Raw genomic sequence first — 23209 nt, forward strand, 5'->3', positions numbered from 1 at the left:
ATGCCCCAAGTGTCAATACTTGTCATGTTAATGGTTGATCTCCTTACTCTCTTAAGAACATAAGAAGATCCTACTGTATCAGGCCAATGACCCATCAAGTCCAGCATCCTGTTCCCACAATGACCAACCAGATACATCTGAGGAAACCCCCGCAAGCAGGATCCGAGTGCAAGAGCCCTCTCCTCTCCTGTGGTTTCCAACAACTGGTATTCAGAAGGCAGGGAAGTTTTTAATGTGTGACATTTTAATGCATTTTTAATCTTTGTTGGAAGCTGCCCAGAGTGGCTGGGGAAACTCAGCCAGATGGGCAGGGTACAAATAAAAAAAGTATTATTATTATTATTATTATTATTATTATTATTATTATTATTATTATTCAGAAGCACTGCTGCCTCTGACTATGGAGGGAGAATGACCATCATGGATGGCCAACACCCCTGCTTTTTAAATTTAGCTTTTACTTATGATTTTTTCTGTGACACAAAAAACAACAACAAATAAACAAGGAGAAGTACATCTAGTGTCTCCACTTTCAATTCATAGAGTCTTTTTTCACCGTTCGTTTACATTTGACATCTTCTTCTTCTTCTTTGGCGTTAACTCATAGCTGAGTAAGATTTTCTTCCATAAACACGGTTTTAACAGTGAATCCGTAAGTGACTGTGGAGGCCAATTCTGGATCCACACGTCCTTCCACAGTGGGGACATGGGTTTCCGGGTGGGAGCTGATCAGGGTTTGCCAAGCATGCCTTCCTCTTAGCACATTTCTCCATTTCGTCCTGAGTTCGAGCGTCTTCAAAGCCCATGACGCCTTTGGTAAAGACTGTTTTCCAACTGGAGCACTTGCAGGCCAGTGTTTCCCAGTTGTTGGTGTTTATACTACATTCTTTTAGATTTGCCTTGAGAGAGTCTTTAAACCACTTTTGTTGACCACCAGCATTACGCTTTCCATTCTTAAGTTGGAAATAGAGTAGCTGCTTTGGAAGACAATAATCAGGCATCCACACAACATGACCAAGTCCAACAAAGTTGAGGTTGAAGAATCATTGCTTTGACACTGGTGATCTTTGCTTCTTCCAATACACTGTCATTAGTTTGCCTGTCTTCCCAAGTGATGCGTAAAACTTTTCAGAGACACCATTGATGGAATCTTTCAAGGAGTTGGAGATGGTGTTTATAAGTGGTCCATGTTCCACAAGCATACAGTAAGGTTGGTAGTACAATTTGGTATGAGACACTATTGTCATAAATTTTGTGGGGAGAGAGGAGAGGGAGAGGGTTGGGGGCATGGAGGTGATGAACTTTTCATTCTCTTGCATAGTGTTTGAGCAGAGTTTTTTGTCAGAATCTCGTTGGTAGGTCCTTTATTTATATGGTCCTTTGTTTTTATTGGTGTTGTGAGAGATTGGAGTGTCCAATCCCTTTTAAAGCCCTCTAGGTTGGAGGCCATTGCTGCCTTCTATGGGAGTGAGTGCCATAGTTTTAACTATCCACTATGTGAGGAAGTAGGGATGCAGGTGGTGCTGTGGGTTAAACCACAGAGCCTAGGGGTTGCTGATCAGAAGGTCGGTGGTTCGAATCCCCATGACGGGGTGAGCTCCTGTTGCTCGGTCCCTGCTCCTGCCAACCTAGCAGTTCAAAAACACGTCAAAGTGCAAGTAGATAAATGGGTACCGCTCCGGCAGGAAGGTAAACGGCGTTTCCGTTTGCTGCTCTGGTTTGCCAGAAGCGGCTTAGTCATGCTGGTCACATGACCCGGAAGCTGTATGCCGGCTCCCTCGGCCAATAAAGTGAGACGAGCACCGCAACCCCAGACCTAATGGTCAGGGTCCCTTTACCTTTACCTTATGTGAGGAAGTACTTTTATTTAGGCTCTTCTAGCCTTTGGACATAGTCGTCTTTCTGTTTCAATAAGCAGGTGGTCCGAGCTGCATCTTCTGGTGTGCTTTTATTGACTATTGCTCCTGCGTTACAGGCCACGGCTGAAATTGCCTTGACTGGCTTTGCGTTTTGAAGTTTATGCAAGCAGCACCCTTAAGGAGTCGGGCAGGTGAGAAGTCAAGGGAACAAATTTGGGGAGTTTCTCGGAATGCCAGCAGACCTGACTTCCCCCTTTTACACATTAACAGCCCAGCCATCTGTCTGCCACCAGTGCAAAGGGCTGACAAAATCGTTTCCAAAATACTGGAGCAGTGTGTGGAAGCAGAGTCAAGTAAGGCAGAGACAGAAGGTGAAACGTAGTGGGATGGGCAGGATCCAAAACATGCTGGATTGTCAGAAACCTACAACATGGCAGATTCCCTGAAACCATGGGTGTAGCCAAAGGTGATGCCCGTGCCTGAAGCCCCTCCAAATATGACCCTCATCACAATTTGTTTTGGTTTGCTGTATTTTATTTTATTTTATTTTATTTCATGCACTGAATATGTTAGTGGCAAAGTGGGACATTAGTAAGGTTAAAAAACATAACATGGCTGGTTGCAAGGTGTTATGTACTGAGTTGAATAGGATCCAAAATGCAGCAGTCTGATTGGTCCTAGAACAATAGGATTCAGAATGCAGCAGTCTGATTGGCCCTAGAACAATAGGATCCAGAATGCAGCAGTCTGATTGGTCCACAGGAGCCACCCAATCCAACTCCAGGTAGAAGTGAATCCGCAACCTGATTGGCCTACAGGTGAATCCCAGAAACAGCCAATCACGTGGGACCCATTGTGTAAATAATGTATTTAAAGCAGACATTCTGGGGGAACCTCCATTCCTCCTCACCACTATGAGCTGAATAAAGAGCATGAAATCCACTCTCAACTCCAAGTATATTTCAGAAACAATGCAGGGAAGGATAAATTATTTCAAATTTTTGTTTTGTAAAGAGTCAAGAAATAAGCAGCCATTTGAAAAAAAAACAAAGCAAAACAAAACTCCAAAAGGGGGCAGTGCCTATTCTATTACAGAGCTGACCATTCACCAGTTCCTGTACCGCTGCCTGAATCCCAGAATTCAGAATTTGACCATTCCTGGCCTAGAAGAGCTTGAAGGTTCAACAACTTTTGAAGGGAGGGGAAACATTCCCAGGGCATCAATTTGCAGCTCTTCCCCTAAACCTCCATGTAGAAAAGGACAGGAGATGAACCTGCAGGAACAGGTCAATGGCACCCTATTCTCACAGCAGCCAGCCAGCCAGATGCCTGTGGGAAACTTGCATGCAGCCTCTGAGCACAAGAGCTCTCTCCCCTCCCATGATTTTCAGCAACTGGGATTTGGAAGCATTTCTGCCCCCAACTTTCCTTTCTCTGTTCCCAAATCTTCCAACATTCAGCTTCACTGGATGTCTATGAGTTCCAGTGTTGTGACGGAGAAAAACTTTTCTTTATTCACTTTCTCTGGCTGTGCATAATGCTATAAACTTATGACTTGCTTTTTCTCTATATTTAAGAGATCCAAACACTGCAACCTTTTCCACAGGGGGTAGGAAATGACCTTGGTCATTTCCCCAGAGTGGCTGGGGAAACCCAACAACAATAATAATAATCTCCAGGGAATTGTGAGACAATAGAAAGCTGCAATTTACCAAGCCTACCTCACTGAACTAAGGAGTTCCACCAAAGACAGGTTACGTTCCAGGAGCAACCTGGTAGACCTGCTTCTGAAATAGTTTCTGGTGATTAAGATCAGATTAAAGCAGGCATGTGGCATCTCCTTAGAGATCCATCATGCTTCCACCCAGTGGCACATGCAAGAAAACAGCTCTCCGAGGGCTGCCACCCCCTCCCCGCGCTGCCCTCTGCTTCTGTAATGTAGCCTGTAACCGGGAAAGGCTGTGAATAAGGAAGACACATCCTTGCTTGTTCTGCAGGGCACCTCCTGCCAAGCAGCTGTGCCCATTTCCAGGAATTACGCCTCTTGCAAAGGCTGGCAGCCATTGTTGACATTTCCACTTTACCCAAGCGGCTCCAAACCGGTGCCACGATGTGCTGCGTCCCAGTAAGCAAGAGCAGAGGAGGGAGACGGCATGGGTGCACCAACCCCGTGCAAGGGATCTACTGCCGCCCTCCCTAATTTGCCCGCGCAGTTAAGCTATGGAACTTGCTCTCACAAGAGGCAAGACGAAATTAATTCGTTCCGTGAGTTTTTTCGTCTTGCGATTTTTTCGTCTTGCGAAGCACGGACTTTGGAAAAGCTTCAAAAAGCACCAAAGTCTTCAAAAACCTCAAAAAAGGCTACCACACCGCGTGCTATGAGTTGCTCCTCGAAGTGAATGCACGGTTTTAAGAAAAAGGAAACAAACTCGCAAGACAAAGGAAACAAACTTGCAAGACGTTTTCGTCTTGCGAAGCAAGCCCATAGGGAAATCCGTCTTGCGAAGCAACTCAAAAAACGAAAAACCCTTTCGTTTTGCGAGTTTTTCGTCTTCCGAGGCATTCGTCTTGCGAGGTACCACTGTATAAGCTTAGATGGCTTTGATGGAGCGTTGGAAATATTCATGGGGGAGATGGCTGCCGATGGCTACTAGACCATAATAGCTATGAATCCAGAATTCAGAATGCGGCAGCTAGACTGGTGATGGGGAGTGGCCGCCAAAACCATATAACAACGGTCCTGAAAGATGTTCATTGGCTCCCTGTACGTTTCTGAGCACAATTCAAAGTGTTGGTGCTGACCTTGAAAGCCCCAAACGGCCTCAGTCCAGTATACCTGAAGGAGTGTCTCCACCCCCATCATTCTGCCTGGACATGAGGTCCAGTGCTGAGGGCCTTCTGGCGGTTCCCTCGCTGTGAGAAGCCAAGTTACAGGGAACCAGGCAGAGGGCCTTCTCGATAGTGGCACCCGCCTTGTGGAATGCCCTCCCGCCAGATGTTGAAGAGAAGAACAACTACCAGACTTTTAGAAGACATCTGAAGGCGGCCCTGTTTAGGGAAGCTTTTAATGTTTAACAGATTACTGTATTTTAATACTTTGTTGGAAGCCGCCCAGAGTGGCTGGGGAAACCCAGCCAGATGATGGGCGGGGTATAAATAATAATAAATTATTATTATCATTATTATTATTATTATTATTATTATTATTATTATCATTATTATTATTACTACTACTACTACTACTACTACTACTAGGGAAATAAATCACATTTCTTAAAGCTACGACAGTCTCTGCCGTGACTCAGTTCTCCAAAGGACCACAGACCTTGGGTGAGTGCCTGGGACCCCATGGGTTCTTGCCACCACTCGGCAGAGGGAGGCAGGGAGGCACCCAAGTTTTGAAACAATATTTTCAACAATATGGGTTAGGAAGGGGCAACCCATTCACAATGTACACCACATGTGCAGAAGATGGAGAGGCGCAACATGCGGCATAGAAATAAAATAAACGACTCTCCCGGCGACCCCCCTTTATGCAATTAACCTCAGCTCCTTCCGGCATCGGCTGGGAGGGGTGGGGGCACGAAAGGCCAGAGAAAAGTGATCACTGCAGGAAGCCACTGGATCCTGCTGCAACAGGATCGGGTGCGCGCGTGGGGAGGAGGGTCACCTTGGTCCTCCCCACCCCCCGCAGCGTTATACTGAGAATAAAGACGACATGGTGCGTGGGGGGAGAGAGAGGATAGGGTCGCACTTCTCAATCCTCCCCGCTGCAACCTCGATGGCTGCGCAGTCCTCTGCATTTCTCCTTAGGAGGTAACCTCTGCTGATTCAAAGTGGCTTCCTCGCGAGTAATACCGCCCGGCTGCGAACTTCCGCGCGCCTAACCCGAGAGGAAGTACCATATCGGACCTCCAGGGAGGCTTTCTCCCGTGTAAACGTGCCCGGGATGGGACCGTCCCACCTACGCGCGCTCCCGGCTTGCAGATCTTCGCCCCTTCGCTCCATCCCGGGCCGGTGGGCGTCGGGTTGCCCCGCCACGACGCGCCTCTTGCGGCCCCTCCCCAAGCGTCCCACCGGTCCGCCTCCTCCTCTCCTATTCCTCCTCCGCAGCGACGGCGCCTTTCCCGGTGGAGGCGGAGCGGCTGCCCCGGGACCTCCCTCGGGCCTGCCCTTGCCAGCCAGTCCGGTCCCGCCCCGTGCTGGGGGCGTGGGGAGAAGCGAGGAGAGGAGCCAGGCGTCCGGGCGCAGGGCGCAGCGAGTGCTGCCGGGGCTGCTCGTAGGAGCCTGCTGGCGGGAGAGGGGCGCCCGGAGCCGGCCACGATGGCGGCGGACAGCGGCCTGGAGCAGCGGGCGCTGCAGTACGAGCAGACCTTGGTGAGTGGGGCGGGCTGCGGGCGGGGGGCTCTGCCTCGGCGCTCAGCCCCGGGGTTTCTTTGCACCGCAGGAGAGGGGAGAGAGTGCCTTTGAGCGCGTGCAGAGCGCCGTTCGCCGCGCGCGGGTTCCCAAGGCTGCCTTCAAGCCAGGACCTTTTCACGGTCAAGTCCTGGGAATTTGGGGGAAGAGGCGGAGGAAAACAGGGCTGCTGCATTCAGAGGAGGGGAATCGCGGGACCGGTTTGCAAAAAAGAAGAAGAAGAGTGCTTCTGAGCATGCGAGGAGTGTCGCGTGGCACCTCAAAAGACCACCACATTAGTGCCGCTTGGCGGAGCGGGCGCTAAGAAGCTTGCGCTCTTGTGCGCTGTTCCCTGGGAGCAAGTCCCATTGAACTCAGCCAGACTTGCTTGCTCCAAAGATACGCTTAGGTTTGCACCGTGGAGTTAGCGGCAGGAGTGAGCTGTCTTGTGGAAAGCCAGGCCACTAGCCCATTCCTGTTCAGTGATGTCTGCACTGACAGGCAGGTGCTCTTAAGAGGGATCGTCCCCAGTTCTACCTGCGCGTTGAACCCGGGACGTTCTGCATGCAGAGCATGTGTTCTGCCACTTAGTTGTTGCCCTCTCTCTCCGAGTTCCCATCCCTGTTGCTCCAAGCCCGTTCCTACGCACCTGGGTTTATGCGGCATGGCTCAAAGGCAGTCATTGAGCTGCAAATCACCCCCACCCTCAAAAGACCCGAAGAGGAATGGCATGGTTGTGGGGCTGTTGGTTAATGCCCTTGGCTTCCTTCTCAACAGGATGCTAAATGTGGGGAGAAAGCCATTTTCCAAGGGATTTTAAGGTAGTGGGCACCCCCAGGGGTTGGTGCAGATCAGGGTGGCAAGAGGGGCACAGAAGGCGATGCTTCGGGGGGGGGTGTGTGAATAAGGCCACTTGTGGGTCCCTGGCTAGAGGCGGGTAGCAGGGCATCTTGAACGGGCATTGCCAAAGGGGATCTAAAAAGGTAAAGGGACCCCTGACCATTAGGTCCAGTTGTGGATGACTCTGGGGTTGCGGCGCTCATCTCGCTTTATTGGCTGAGGGAGCCGGCGTACAGCTTCCAGGTCATGTGGCCAGCATGAATAAGCTGCTTCTAGCGAACCAGAGCAGCACACAGAAACACCGTTTACCTTCCCGCCAGAGCGGTACCTATTTATCTACTTGCACTTTGACGTGCTTTCGAACTGCTAGGTTGGCAGGAGCAGGGACCGAGCAACAGGAGCTCCCCCCATCGCAGGGATTCAAACCGCTGACCTTCTGATCGGCCACAGCGCCACCCGCGCCCCTTAAAGGGGATCTAGCAATGTACATTCAAGCCACCTCAAGATTGTTGACCAGGACTTGTGTTTAGGGAGGGAGCATATGAATCCTGTTTGGGATTAAATATATTAAACAAAATAAGCAATAAGATGGATATCTCAGTTGTGGGGGAGGCTGGCGTCTTTCTCCTAATATCACAGGTGTTGTATGGGGTTTGGAAAGAGTTCATTTCAAATTTGGTCTTGCTGTTTCATTGCAAACTTTTTTTTTATTAAAAAAAACCACCTGCTGCCTGCCTGCCTGAGTTTGGCTTTAGTTTCCTTCTCAGAAAAGAATCCTTGCGGTAGAAGGACATGTGAGACAGGTTAAAAATAATAATTCTGTTTTTTTTGTATATGGTCTTGTTTTTGTACATTTTTCATTATTATGAAAACGATTTTGTTTCGATTTTGTGGGGGAGGAAGGGAAAGGAGATTGTTAGCCGCTTTGAGACTCCTTCGGGTAGTGATAAAGCGGGATATCAAATCCAAACTCTTCTTCTTCTTCCACTTGGGAACTGGTTTCACATTGGCATGGGAAAAAGTTGCCCGGAGTAAAGCGTGGTTTTGCCACGGGGAACTGAGGAAGGCAAAGCTGCTGTTGAGTGTATTGGGGGACAATTCCTGGGGCAGGGGTGTCCGTGAGAGCTCCCTGTCAGGGACTTGGACATTTGTTAGTGACAGTTTGGAAAGAGTCAAGACTGTCTGACGCTGGCAGGGGAGGTGGCAGCGCAGTCATGCAAAGAAAGCTTCACTTTCTGTCTCAGGGGAAGGGAGTCTTACTTGAATACGTGCTATGAAGATGACTTGTGTTTGTTTCTTATTTTAAGGGGGGGAAATAGAGCACTTAAAAAAACCCAGAGGAATCTACCTCAAACAATATAAAACCAATATCGAATAAAAACCAGCAAATAGTAAAAACAATGGTTTGTTTCTAAATTATGTGTTTGGATAGGCTTGCTATCAGGTTAGCTTCTTCTTGAAGCTGTGGGGAAGACAAATGCCTATGCATGTTCTGCTTTCACATCTGCAGCCCTCCAGATGTTGGGCTCCAACTCCCATCAGCCCCAGCCAGCTAGCCAATGATCCGGGAAGATGGGAAATGTAGTCCAGTAAGATCTGGAGTCTTCGTAGCTTTATGTACAAAATGGCTAATAATAATAATAATAATAATAATAATAATAATAATAATAATAATAATTTATTTATACCCTGCCCTTCCCGGTTCAGAAAACTGGGCTCAGGGTGCCTAACAACAAATTTAAAACACTTAATGGTGATACAACAAAAAATAGCATAAAATACAGTATAAAAGCGTGAATAACCATAAATTCAAAGCTCTAAAATCAATTTAGGGGAAAATCCATCCAATAAACATTAGGTGATTACCAGGACTAGCTGGCTAAATTAGTCCTATTTGGGCCAGCAAGGAGGCCAGGGGAGAATTAGCTGTGGGATCCCAGAGCGGGTAATCTTCATAAAGGGGGGGGGGGGAAGGAAGGGGAATAAAAGATCAGGATAAGTTCAAATTGAAAGCCAGGCGGAATAGCTCTGTCTTACAGGCCCTGCGGAAGGAAGTTAAATCCTGCAGGGCCCTGGTCTCATGGGACAGAGCATTCCACCAGGTCGGAGCCAGAGTTGAAAAGGCCCTGGCTCTGGTTGAAGCTAATCCAACTTCCTTAGGGCCCGGGACCTCTAAACTATGGTTATTCATGGACCTTAAGGTCCTCTACGGGGCATACTAGGAGAGGCGGTCCCGTAAATATGAGGGCCCTAAGCAGCTTGTTCTAGAGGCAGCTTGTGAAGAAGGAGACAGAGAGCTGAATTTTCAAGGAAGGTCCCTGGGATATTGTGGAAAAGATGGGCTCCCAACAACCTTTAGATGACCTATCCAGGACAGTAGTGAAATACTACTCCACCTCTGAGACGAAAACCAAAACACACAAAAAAGATTTATTAAAGTGGCCAAACACTTAGGTTATTCAAATAACTTCTGCAAACTATTTTGCATAAGTTGAATGGTCCAGAAAAAATGATATACATCAATAGGCTTTCCAGAAGAAGGCCTTCTCTGTGGCGGCCCCTAAGTTGTGGAATTCCCTCCCTACAGAGTGCACCTAGCAAATGCTGAATATTTGCCTCTTTGCTCTGGCCTTTGACCCCTGAGACCGGTGTTTTCTGGACTCACACTTATTCCTGCAACTGTAATCTGTTTTAACTGTTTTCAATCCTGCACTGGCTTTTCCAGGGGGTTGGACTAGATGACCCTTGGGACCCATCCAACTCTACAATTCTGTGATTCTACAACTGAATTTTCAGTTGTCGTAACCCACCCTGGGACCTGCTGGTGTAAATTGCTGCTGTTGTTGATGTGGGGAATATTAAAAAAAGTTAGTGATGGGTAGACATTCATACTTTCAACTGAATGTCACACTGCCCCAAATTCTACCACCTCATTATGCCTCCTTCACAGAGCGGCTGTTGAATCCATCTTTCTGCTGGGACCAAAACAGATTCCTGGCATCTTTTTACATGGGCCTTGATCCTCCAGCTGGGGTTCCTCCTTCTGCCGCTGCATCTGATGTGTGCTGTTGACCACAAACGAAACTTTCCAAATTGCTTACTGATCTGCTCCCCCCCCCAGCCCCCTTTCTACTTTGTGCTCCCATCGCCTTTCCGCCTAATCTCATGTTAACACCACTCAAATGCTTGCCACTGGCACCGGCCCCTGGCTAGACATATTTAGCTCCTTTAATCTTCCCTTGTAGTCAGCTCTCCCAGCTCCGTAATTGTGTAGCTGTGGGCATGTCCAATTTCTTGCTGTCATGCCTTCGTCCTCTGTTCTTCTATGTATCACACACACACACACAGCCTCAGCAGGGCATGACGACCACTGATTTTGGCTTTTGCATCTCTGCTCATTTCCTGGCTTCCACTACTTATTGCCTAATAATCATTGCCATCAAGTCATTGCAGCCAGTTTTCTATGGGTCCCTTTGACTAGGTTGTAAAGCTGCCCTTACTTCAGGGCTGCATGGGGAGCCTGCATGGTATACCACAAGGGTGGGGAACCAGTGGCCCACCACATGTTCAGGGAGAGGCCTTAGCTCAGTTGCAGAAGGTCACAGGTTCAGTTGCTGGCATCTCCAGGTGAGGCTGGGAAAGGAATCCTGCCTTGAAGTCCTGAAGTGATACTGCCAGTCAGTACTTAGCTACCTAGACACGGGTGGTCTAAACCACTGAGCTTCTTGGGCTTGTCGATTGGAAGGTTACCAGTTCGAATCCCCGCAACAGAGTGAGCTCCCGTTGCTCTGTCCCAGCTCCTGCCAACCTAGCAGTTTGAGAGCACACCAGTGCAAGTAGATAAATAGGTACCACTGCGGCGGGAAGGTAAACAGCATTTCCATGCGCTCTGGTTTCCGTCACGGTGTTCTGTTACGCCAGAAGCGATTTAGTCATGCTGGCCACATGATCCGGAAAGCTGTCCGTGGACAAACGCCGGCTCCCTTGGCCTGAAAGCGAGATGAGTGCCGCAACCCCATAGTCGCCTTTGACCGGACTTAACCATCCAGGGGTCATTTACCTTTACACATAGACCAATGGTCTGACTTGGTATCAATGTTAGAAACTCAGATATATAACCTGGGTGCCAAATGGCTCATTAAACCAAGGTTACAGTCGCCAAAACGGAATGTGTAGTTGCAAGACTTATTTTTCAAACAATGGACTGATTATGATTGATTCTTAGTTAAACATTGGACTTGTTCACATGACAACCTTGAGCTAGGTTGAGTTTTGAGAACTTGAAGAAGAAAAGTCACTTGATCCAAGGACAGTCCACATATATACTGGCCTATCCTGACCTCTTTTTCTTAATTCATTCTGATTGGGCAGATAAAATGTAACTGATAGAATAATACAGGATAGGGTATTGGTGTGTAAAAACAGTCAAGATCCAATGATCCCTAGGCATGTACCTCCCGATGGCACCTGGGCATCTTCACTTCGTCGCAAAATGCAGCTGGCTAATTTCGAACACAGTTTGGCATAAGGGACCTTCCTCTGTGCTGTCTCAAATGGCTGGACTACAGTTCCCCTCAAATGGCTGGGCTACAGTTCCCCTCACCCCTGGGCACGTTTGCTATGGTTGGTGGGAGTTGGAATTCAGTATCTGTAGGCTTGCAGGTTTCCCACACCTGGTGTAGTGGTTAGAGTGTTGCACCAGGACTGGGGAGGACCCGTGAAACGCATTGGGTGACTTTGAGCCAGTCAACAGCTCTGAGCCTGGTCCGCCTCACAGGATTTCAGGGAGAGTTGAATCATGATACAGTATACGCAACCTTGGATTTCTGGTTAAATGCAGCCAATGATTGCGAGTCTTGTAGAAGACTGCATGTTCAAAACTTGGATTCTGGGAGGAAGGTTAGGCTGAGCACTTGAGTCCATTCGCAGATGCAAGCTGTTGCTTGACTGGGTGAATCGGCCTTAGATACTGGGAAAAGGAGACTTCGGGAACAGAAACAGTTCCTTGATGCATCTCATTTTCTGAACACTTAAGTTTGGTTCGCCCTTTGAATAGTCGTTGTTTGATGACTACATCACCATCAGGAGACAAACCTGCCGGTGTGTCAAAGCTACATACCGTATTTTTTGCTCTATAAGACGCACCAGACCACAAGACGCACCTAGTTTTAGGAGGAGGAAAACAAGAAAAAAATTATTCTGAATCTCAGAAGCCAGAACATCAAGAGGGATCGCTGCGCCGTGAAAGCAGCAATCCCTCTTGCTGTTCTGGCTTCTGCGATAGCTGTGCAGCCTGCATTCGCTCCGTAAGACGCACACACATTTCCCCTTACTTTTTAGGAGGGAAAAAGTGAGTCTTATAGAGCAAAAAATACGGTACGTCTTCCCACGCCACCTGAAATTCAAGACTTTTCAACCATCCATTCAGCTGCCAGAGCCTCATTCATAATCCTTCAGTTACCCTGCACGCTGCAACTTGCAACCAAATTGACTTCCCTGGGAAGTGTTGCGTATGAAACATCACACGCAGGCGAGTTGCTCTGTGGGTGTTGCATTCTCTGTGATGACCCTGTCCCATGGGGAAATTAATCACCGGCTTTGTTAGCCTGTTCAGTCATCTGTCCCTGGTCACAATGGCCTTTGTCATAAGGTGTCTGTTACATACATACCGTATTTTTCGCTCTATAACACGCACCCGACCATAACACGCACATAGTTTTTAGAGGAGGAAAATCTGTAGGCATGCCACCCATAGGCATTCCCTCCATAACACACACAGACATTTCCCCTTACTTTCTAGGAGGAAAAAAGTGAGTGTTATGGTGCAAAAAATACGGTATGTATGTATGTAAAAATGGTAAAGGTAAATGCATGTATAATAATAATAATAAATTTTATTTATATCCTGCCCTCCCCAGCTGAAGCCGGGCTCAGAGCAGCTAACAACAATAAAAGTAACACAGCATTCTAAAATCAAGTCATTCTAAAATCAATTCAAAATCAAATTAATGGCAACCATTGGGCTAGAGTTCTGTGAGGATTACCAAAGGAGGGGGTCAGACTGTGCCTTGGCCAAAGGCCTGGCGGAACAGCTCTGTCTTGCAGGACCTGTGGAAAGATGTCAAGTCCCACAGGGCCCTAGTCTCTTGTGACAGAGCGTTCCACCAGATTGGGGCCATGGCCAAAAAAGCCTTGGCTCTGGTTGAGGCCAGCCTAACCTCCCTGTGGCCCAGGACCTCCAAGATGTTTTTGTTTGAGGACCGTAAGGTCCTCCGTGGGACATACCAGGAGAGGCGGTCCCGTAGGTACGAGGATCCTAGGCTGTATAGGGCTTTAAAGGCTAAAACCAGCACCTTAAACCTGATCCTGCACTCCACCAGGAGCCAGTTCAGTTGGCATAGCACTGGGTGAATGTGATCCCATGGCAAGGACCCCATAGGAGTCTTGCCACGGCATTCTGCACCCGCTGGAGTTTCTGGGTCAGTCTCAAGGGCAGCCCCATGTAGAGTGAGTTACAAGAGTATGCACGCAGAGCCAAGTATAGATGCTGTAGACTGCTTTTGCAATCTTTCTGTTGGCTACCTGAAAGTCTAGATATGCATGTGGAGAAAGTGGGCAGGAAGACATGGGCATCCAATGACTCCGAATTTTGGCATCTTAGGACTGGCAAAAGAAAGCATACCACACAAAACATACACTGGCAGTTTGTTTTTGGATTATACGCATCAAGAAGATTGTGTTTATAACCCCTGAGATTTCATGGTACTATCCTAGAATCGTAGAGTTGGAGAGTCATCTAGTCCAACCCCCTGCCAAGCAGGAATCTCAGCTAAAGCATTCGTGACAGACGGCCATTCCAAACTCTGCTTATGTGTAAAGGTTTTTTGGAGTCCCCAGAGAGAATTTGAATTGATATCTTTAAGCAAAGTGGTTGATGTGTTGTGAGTTGTGCTTTTTTTTATGCGTGGCGTGAACAATGAAAATCAATAAAAATATTTAAACGAAGACAAAACTATTCCGTTTGCTCCCCCGAGAGTCAGCAGTGGTCACCAGCTTGGATGGCTCCAAAAAGAGGATTAGGCAAGTTCGTGGACTGTCATGGACTGCTAGCCCTGCTGGCAATGTCATGCCTCCACTGTCAGAGGAAATGTGCCTCTGAATGCCAGTTCCTGGGAGTCACAAGTTGGGATACTGCTGTGGCGCCCAAATTCTGCTTGCGGGTTCCCACAGGCATCTGGTTGGCCACTGTGAGAGGAGAATGCTGAACTAATGGTCATTTGGCCTGATCTAGCAGATCTCTTCTTATGAAACCTTGTTTAACTGAAACTTCTGGGACCGAGGAGCTGCAGAAGGGAGGCAAAAGTCCGGGGTCCTGATCCAGGTCTGTGAAAATCTCTCTTTAAACTTGTTGCATAGTCTCTGTTTGCTGTTCCTGAAGGTCTAAAGCTAGGGAAGTGTTTCAGATTCTTAGAATCTGCAGAGGTACTTACTGATAAAAAATGTACCTGTCTAGGCCAAAGTCTGTCATGGAGAAGAAAAAGTTCAGCCTGCGTCTGTTGTCTTTTCCTAGGAAAGATGGTCAGAAACAATCGCTGAACTGCTGCTTCAGAAACACAGGAATCTTCCTTATACATTGCTCCATCTAGCACATTGTTTTCCAAACTTGGGTCTCTAGCTGTTTTTGGACTACAACTCCCACCATCCTTAGCTAGCAGGACCAGTGGTCAGGGATGATGGGAATTGCAGTTCCAAAACAGCTGGAGCCCAGGTTTGGGAAACGCTGATCTAGCCCCATAATGCCTGCACTGACTGACAGCAGCTCTCTGAAGGTTTCAGATGGGGAACACTCCCAGGGACCTTCTGCAGCCAAGGCAGATGCTCTGCTACTGAGTTCAAGCCCTTCCCTAAATATTCTTTCTCTCCTCCCTCTGGCCTTGCCTGTGCTCCTCTTGCATTTCTTACAAAGTTGTGAGCTGACAACGGTGCCACTTCCAGCCTTCTGGGGAAAACAGAGTCTCCGGCAATATCACACTTGCACGATTCAGGATTGTGTAACTGGAGAGGAGTCATAGCTCAGGGGTAGAGCATCTGATCTGAGTTCCTTTCCTGGTATCTCCAGGTGAAGAGCAGAGGCAGTGGCTTGCATTGGGGTAGGGGGTTGTGGGGGGAGAATCCCCCTTGAGACTGCAGAGAGTGACTGCCAGCCGCAGGCCCAGGTTGGATGAACAAATGGTTTGTCTCTGTGTAGGACAGCTTCATCTGTTTATGTTCCTTGGCCTCTGCGGTTATGTTCCCAAAAACCCAGGGCATTTGTTGTTGGGCACCTGATTTCACATTAGGTGGATCTCAGCCAGGGATGAAACTGGAGTCTCTCTTTTGCCAGAACTCTTGCAGTGCTGTCACAGAAGCAAGAAGGAATTTCAGGGCAGATTAAAGACTTAACAGATTGATCGTGGCATAGGTTTTTGTGGGACCAGATGTTTAAGGGGTTGTATACACACCTCTGTACATTTGCAAGCCAATCTCAGCCCATCAGCCATTCCCACCACCCTTCTGAGTAATAGCCCTCCCCATCCTCTCACTATATATAAGGGTCTGGTGACTTCTGCTTCAGTGTATCTGAAGAAGTGTGCATGCACACGAAAGCTCATGCCAAGAACAAATGTAGTTGGTCTCTAAGGTGCTACTGGAAGGAATCTTTTTATTTTGCTTGATCTACTACAGATCACCTTGAAATGTGCCAGAACACATCTTGATTTCCGTTTTGCCCATCCCTGTTATAAATATATTCCTTATGAAACACTCCATCTTTCCAAGAATTTCCATTGCTCTTTTGCAATATCTCCTATCTGTCTATCTGTCTTGTATCTGCTTGTAATATGATGGAACCACCTTTCCTGTCTGGGGTTCTTGGCAGACAAAGATATTGGGAAATGGAACTGTTGCTTAGATGGCTGCGGGCGACACATTTTGCCAGCTGTTGTGAAACTTCTTTCTCTCTCCCTCTCTGATCTGCCCTTCTGCCCAGTGTCTGGATTTGCAACCTCTGCAGTTGCCTCTCTCCTGTCCATCAGTCATGGTGTCTGGCTTTGGAAAACTTCAAAGGGGACTAGCGGATAGGCATTTGTGATGGTTATCTAGACAGGGCTGGGGAAAGGAGACCGCATACTGCCCAATGTGTTCCCCGTCCCACACTAGTCTGTCTTGCAGAGATGATGCCTTGATGGAGCTTGATCAAGCTGGTTTGAGCAGAGAGCCAGTGGGAACTGATCTCCCTGCCCCTCGCCCCACTTCCTTGCTCCTTTGTAGTCAATTAGATGCATCCTATTTTCCCAGGGGGGGTGGCTGGTGGACAAGTAGCTCAGTGTGAGAACAGGCTTATTTGATTCTTTGAACATTTATGATTATGCACGTGCATGCGATAAATCAAGGCAGCTCACATCATAAAATACAACAAAATCAATTTGTAAATATCTATAAAGCATAATTGAAAACAGCAAACAAACAGCAATAAGTTATAGATAGGTAGCCGTGTTGGTCTGCCATAGTCAAAACAAAATAAAAAAATTCCTTCCAGTAGCACCTTAAAGACCAACTAAGTTAGTTCTAGGTATGAGCTTTCGTGTACACACTGTGTATCTGAAGAAGTGTGCATACACACGAAAGCTCATACCTAGAACTAACTTAGTTGGTCTTTAAGGTGCTACTGGAAGGAATTTTTTTATTTTGTTTTAAACAGCAATAAGTCCTGGTTGGCTAAAAGGAGAAATCCATATTGTGAAGGCAATATGTATTGTCTAAAAAGTACAGCTTTCAAGAAGCACCTGAAAGAAGGCAGGGACAGTTCCTGCTGAATCTCCAAAGGTAGGATTGAGGTTGAATCCTGGCAAGGCATAGGTACTGTTTGGGCGGACAGGGGGAGGGCAGGTGTGGGGGATTCCCTGTTCCCGAATGGGGCAACTGTGCCCCTGAAGGGCCAGGTGCACAGCCTGGGAGTCATTCTGGGCTCACAGCTATCCATGGAGGTGCAGGTCACGACAGCTGAGACCCTACCTACCTGCACAATGTCTCACCAGAGTGGTCCATGCAATGGTCATCTCCCACTTGGACTACTGCTATGCGCTCTATGAAGGTGACTCGGAAATGACAACTGATCCAGAATGCGGCTGCCAGACTGGTGACTGGGAGTGGCTGCCGGGACCATATTACACCAGCCATAAAGGATCTTCACTGGCTCCCAAAACATTTCTGAGCATAATTCAAAGTGTTGGTGCTGACCTTTAAAGCCCTAAATGACATCTCCACCACCATCATTTATCCCAGACATTGAGATACTGCTCCGAGGGCCTTCTGGTGGTTCCCTCCCTGCGAGAAGTGAGGTTACAGGGAACCAGGCAGAGGGCCTTCTTGGTAGTAGCACCCTCCCTGTGGAACGCCCTCCCACCAGGTGTCAAGGAAATAAACAACTATCTGACTTTCGGAAGACATCTGAAAGCAGCCCTATATAGAGAAGTTCTTAATGTTTGGTTTTTTATATTGTGCTGGTAGCCGCCCAGAGTGGTTGGGGCAACTCAGTCAGGTGGGCAGCATATAAATAATAAAATTATTATTAATATTATTATTATTATTATTAGTAGTAGTAGTAGTAGTAGTAGTAGTAGTAATAGAGAGTTAATTCACAGGGCAGAGCCTGCAACGCTGATATGTATCTAAATCCTGGAGGGCTCCTATGTTCAGAGGCCTCTGAATTCTCCTTGCTGGAAATTGCAGGAGGAGAGAGGGCTCTTTCACAAAAGTCTTAATTGTCCAGGATGCTGGACTAGATGGAGCCTAGGGCTCATCCAGCAGCATCCTCTTATGTCCTTAAGATTTCTTCTTGTTTCACGCCTTAAGAGATGCCCTTCCCTTCCTTTAGAGGCACAGTTTCGAAAAGTGTATTTACACTCTCACTGAGTAACTAGCCATTAAAAAGCCAGGCATTTAATCAATTAGAAATTTGTCGAGTGGCAGATAGCCCTGATATTTACAAGTAAGTTTGTTTTTTAAACCATTGTAACCTGACCTTTGGATGGGCTGGAACACATTGGAAGACATCAACGCGCTCTTTGCAAGCTCTAGATGGGGACTGTGTTGCTGTTGTCGCCTTGGGGAGCAGCTTAAAAGAAGTTTTGGCCCATATCTGGATGTGGGGGGGGGGAGAAGACGATAAGTGGACAACGTGTTCAATACTAGGAGCGTCCTTGGAAGTTGGGGCTCAGTTTGGAAGCCCCCCTGCCCTTACTCTCCTGGCCCTCCTGTAGCATGAAAGTATATACTGCATATATTTCCAGTGATAATCTGTTGTTGGAGTCCTTGCGCCAATGGGACAGCTTGGTTGGAGTCAATCCTAAATAAAGAAATGCACGTGCTGCCTTTTTTTGTTGAGAAGGATAAAGAAAACCCTAATCGACAGGCCCTCTCTCCCTTTCTAACCACAAGCTTCAGTTCCCTTGTTTTCTTTCTCCCCTCCCCGCTTCCTTCACCCACCCCGCAAAAGTTTGCCCGACTCTCTTTGGCCATTCCAGTTTTGCCTCTAGCTGACCTTGATCTTTCCCCTGGTGGCTGCCTTATCGCCAGCGAGCTATCTGCCGCCTAATCCCATTTTATGACGGGCTTTTATGCTCTCCCTAGTCAATACACTTGCCCCAATTGCCAGCGCAAACGTTGCACAACTTTTTCCAGGGAATGGTGATACGGAGTTCTCTTCCTCTCTCTCTCCTCCGTCCCTGCAGCTCAACTTCTCCTGCCTTGCTTCCTGTCCACAGAGTTAGAGCTGGAAGTCATGGGTGTAGTCAAGGTGGGCCTCTGCCCCCCCCATCCAGTAAAACAATAGAAATACTTAACTAACTGACCAGTCACATCGGTTGATGGATCCGTGGTCTGGCTCAGTGTAAAGGCAGGATCCCTTTTTCCTGTGAGGCAGAGTGGCAAAACAGCGGCTACCTAATACTGAGTGGAGGGCATTTTGCAACACCTGCCCTCATTTCAAGGATTGTGTGCTGCTCAACACTCCCTTTCCCCAGTATGGTGCCTTCCAGATGTTCATAGAATCATAGAGTAGCGTCGTCTAGTTCAATCCCTCGCAATGCAGGAATCTTTTGCCCAACGTGGGGCTTGAACCCGTGAACCTGAGTCTCACCCTCTGCTGGCTGAGCCCTGCCAGCAGTAATTGGGGCGAATGGGAATCATAGCACAAAATGTCTGGAGGGAAGCAGGTTTGGGAAGGCTGCCTTAAGGTTTTGCTCTGCCCTGACTTTTGCCATAGTGTACCTTCCTACATTCATTCCTTCTCTCTCTCTCTCTCTCTCTCTCTCTCTCTCCGTCCCTCCCCTCCCCCAACAGTGTTTAATATAGAGTGGTACCTCGGGTTAAGTACTTAATTCGTTCTGGAGGTCCGTTCTTAACCTGAAACTGTTCTTAACCTGAAGAACCACTTTAGCTAATGGGGCCTCCTGCTGCTGCCATTCTGCCGGAGCACGATTTCTGTTCTCATCCTGAAGCAAAGTTCTTAACCCGAGGTAGTACTTCTGGGTTAGCGGAGTCTGTAACCTGAAGCATCTGTAACCGGAAGCGTATGTAACGTGAGGTACCGTTATACTGATTTATCTCCCAGTGCAGCCAGCTGTGCTTATTGCAGAATAGCTGCAACTCCAACCATACTCCGCAGTACAGTGGTACCTCGGGTTACATACGCTTCAGGTTGCATACGCTTCAGGTTACAGACTCCGCTAACCCAGAAGTACTACCTCGGGTTAAGAACTTTGCTTCAGGATGAGAACAGAAATTGTGCTCCAGCAGCATGGCGGCAGCCGGAGGCCCCATTAGCTAAAGTGGTTCTTCAGGTTAAGAACAGTTTCAGGTTAAGAACGGACCTCCAGAACGAATTAAGTTCTTAACTCGAGGTACCACTGTACTTATTTGCTAACTGGATTGGATGTTTTCCTGGGGTAGAGGGGGATGGAATAGAAGCAGGGATCTATTTTATTCTTTTGTTGTTCTTCATATGCATGCTTAGTTAGGCACAAGAGCGTCAGGAAGCACTTTACATCAGCATAAATGATGATGATGGTGATTATTTTATTTATTTGTATAGCTTCCTTCGTCCGAAGAGCTCAGGGAAGATCACAGCATAAAAATACAAGATAAAAACACAAGATACATAATAAAAAGAGGAACAAAAACAAAACAAAGCAATAACTCCCCTCTTCTTTCTGCACCTGTGTACACATACAAACTAATTTTTGCAATGGCAACTGGATAGTTCTCCCTATAATGCAGGGCTGTGTAAACTGGGGCCCTCCAAATGTTTCTGAACTCCAACTCCCATCACCCCAGGGAGAGTGAGTTAGAAAACAGGCATTCCCTCTGCCAAATAGGGATTGTTTGTGTGTATGGCCATCAAAGCACTAAGTAGCCCGATCCTGGGCATGTTTGGGGGTTTCTGCCTTCAGTTTGCAAAGCCTGCGTGGCTGTGATCAGCTTTCATGGCAACCTACATTCAAGGGAGACAAACGGATCTGTTCTTTTAGCTGCTGTTCATTTTGTTAAGAAGAGAACAAGGGACGGATAGTCTGACAGCAACTTGGGGTCAAAGTAGGCTTGACCCTTACTTACGTGGGTGCCATTAGCATATCTGTTTTTACCGTTTCTGTAAGCAAAAGCTCTTGTTGTCATTGTCTAAAGCAGTTCCAGTAAGTGGGACCTGCAACAAACGCGGCGTAGACAGCTCCTGTTCACTGTTCCAGCCGCACAGCCCATGCCCGCCTCCAGGAAACTCCATTTCATCCCTCCTCCCTCCCATCTGGTTTTCCATTCCCTGCCCGAACAGCCAGTCTGCATTCCTCAGAACACTGAGCATGCTCATATATTTATTTATTGTACTTCTGCAAGTCTTGGGGTTCCCTTCCCCGCAAAGTGCTGACACCTCCCTCTTGTATTACTGCTTTGGATCCACAAGTGTTGCTGCTTGCAGCAGAAAGGCAAGAAAGCAATTACGCTGTGCCATCAATGCACCTTAGATTTTGCAGCATGTGAACAGGTCCCTTTGCCTCCTAAAGAGGTAGAATCAATCCTAGAATTGTAGAGTTGGAAGGGGCCATGAGGGTCATCTAGTCAAACCCGCTGCAATGCAGGAATCTTTCCCCTAACGTGGGGCTCAAACCCATGACCCCAAGATTGAGAATCTCATGCTCTACCAACTAAGCTGCCATCAGATCTTGCAGTCTATGGCAGAGGAAGGGGAGGTGGGGCTGTGGGAGCAAACAGGGAAAGAAAATGAGTATTTCAGTTGCCAAAGGCTTTATGGAAAAAGTGAGGGGGTTTTTTGGGGGGGGGGTGGAGGAAGGATCTGTAGGAATGAGAGTGAAACCCACGGGTTTGCACATTTTGCAGCATAATAATAATAATACCCCGCCCATCTGACTGGGTTTCCCCAGTCACTCTGGGAGGCTCCCAACAAAATAATAATAATAATAATAATAATAATAAAGCAATAAAACATCAAACATTAAAATCTTCCCTAAGCAGGGCTGCCTTCAGATGTCTTCTAAAAGTCAAATAGTTGTTTATTTCCTTGACATCTGATGGTTTGTGGTCTTGCTGCCTTCCCATTAGCCATAGCCAACTGGAGTCCAAAGTGTCTGGAGGGCACTGGGGGAGGGCAGGGGGCAAGGGCTGGAATCTTTATTTGTCCACAAACGCACTTGGTGGCCATAGGCAAGGCGCTATCTCTCAGCCTTGGCTTTTCCTCCCCTCCTCCCCCCCAATCCCCCGGCAATAAGGGATTGATAATAATCCTGAATGGTTGCAAAGATTACTGAGATAAAATATGTGTGAATCACTTTGAACCTTCTAAAGCATAATATGAGAATGATGGGTGCTATCTATCCAGGACGTTTCATGCCACTTCCTTTGCCAGCAATTTTTACACGGTGCAGATAAAGAAGTCTGTGTTGGACATTCTGAGAATCAAACGCTGCCTGTGGTGTAGTGGACTGTAGCCAGCAATGCAATGCCTTTGCAGTTTCCTTCTGACTTGCCTGCTTATTTGGGGTTCCAATCCACAGGTTCATCACTGATGGCTGGCCTTGGTAGCCCAGCTAAAAATCGTGGTTGCCAGGCCCCTGTAGTGGTCTCTGACCTGTTAGCACCTCCTCATACTGAATTCAAGGTACAAGAATGGAGATTCTGACCCAACATCAGGAAGAACCTCCAGACACTGAGAGCTGTTTGACAGTGGAACAGACTCCCAGTAGAGGCGGTGGAGTCTCCTTCCTTTTAGGTTTGCAAGCAGAGTCTGGATGACCATCCGCAGTGGATGCTTTAGTTGAGTTTCCTGCATTGCAGGGGGCTGGACTAGATGACCCTTGGCGGTCCCTTCCAACTCTACAAGTCCATGATTCTGTGACTGCCAGCCTCTGAACCTGGAGGTTCCATTCCATTCCATTCCATTCCATTCCATTCCATTCCATTCCATACATTCATTTATTACATTTCTGGCCTGCCATTCTTCCAGAGAGCAAATGAATGTGTGCAAGGTCTTTGAACCTTCTCCTTTTCTTTATCACAACAACCCTGTGGGGTGCTACAACAGCAGCAAGAATACTTATTGCAAAGTATTGGAAGACACAAGATCTACCCACTCTGGAAGAATGGCAGATGAAGGTCATGGACTATATGGAATTAGCGGAAATGACTGGCAGAATCCAAGACCAGGGAGAAGAGTTGGTGGAAGAAGATTGGAAGAAATTTAAAGACTACTTATATAAATATTGCAAAATTAATGAATGTTAGAATGATGTTGGAAAGAAGTTAAGTGGTTTTTAGCAGCAATGTTGTAAAGGAATATGTAAAAATGAATTGTTATTAGGTGAGAATGTAAAGTTATAATACATCAAGGTAAAAGATTAAGATAAAAATAAGGAGGGAAAGGATTTGCTGAATTAACTAACTGAATTGGAATACAAAAAAGGGAGGTGTGAGGAAGTCAGAGAAATAAGCAAATGAAAAACAAGACATGAAAAGATTGATTTGTTTTTTACTTTGTATTTTTTCTTTTTTCTTTGTTCTTTTTTTTC

The 23209-nt window shown here is 47.2% G+C and overlaps 1 protein-coding gene across 2 annotated transcripts in view; it reads left to right on the forward strand.

Moving 5' to 3' along the window:
• The first annotated feature begins 6070 nt into the window (after window positions 1-6070).
• Window positions 6071-23209, forward strand: part of CLCN2 (chloride voltage-gated channel 2) — a 75394-nt gene continuing 58255 nt past the window's right edge. The window contains exon 1 of one of the 2 annotated variants that reach the window (XM_081862305.1): window positions 6071-6236. In XM_081862305.1, coding sequence (XP_081718431.1) covers window positions 6183-6236 — 54 coding nt within the window. In that variant the 5' untranslated portion in view covers window positions 6071-6182. The remainder of the gene's footprint in view (window positions 6237-23209) is intronic. The other variant, XM_081862306.1, reaches the window with a different exon arrangement.

Source organism: Podarcis erhardii (genome assembly GCF_964252035.2).
Source record: "Podarcis erhardii genome assembly, chromosome: 5".
Lineage (NCBI taxonomy): Eukaryota > Metazoa > Chordata > Lepidosauria > Squamata > Lacertidae > Podarcis > Podarcis erhardii.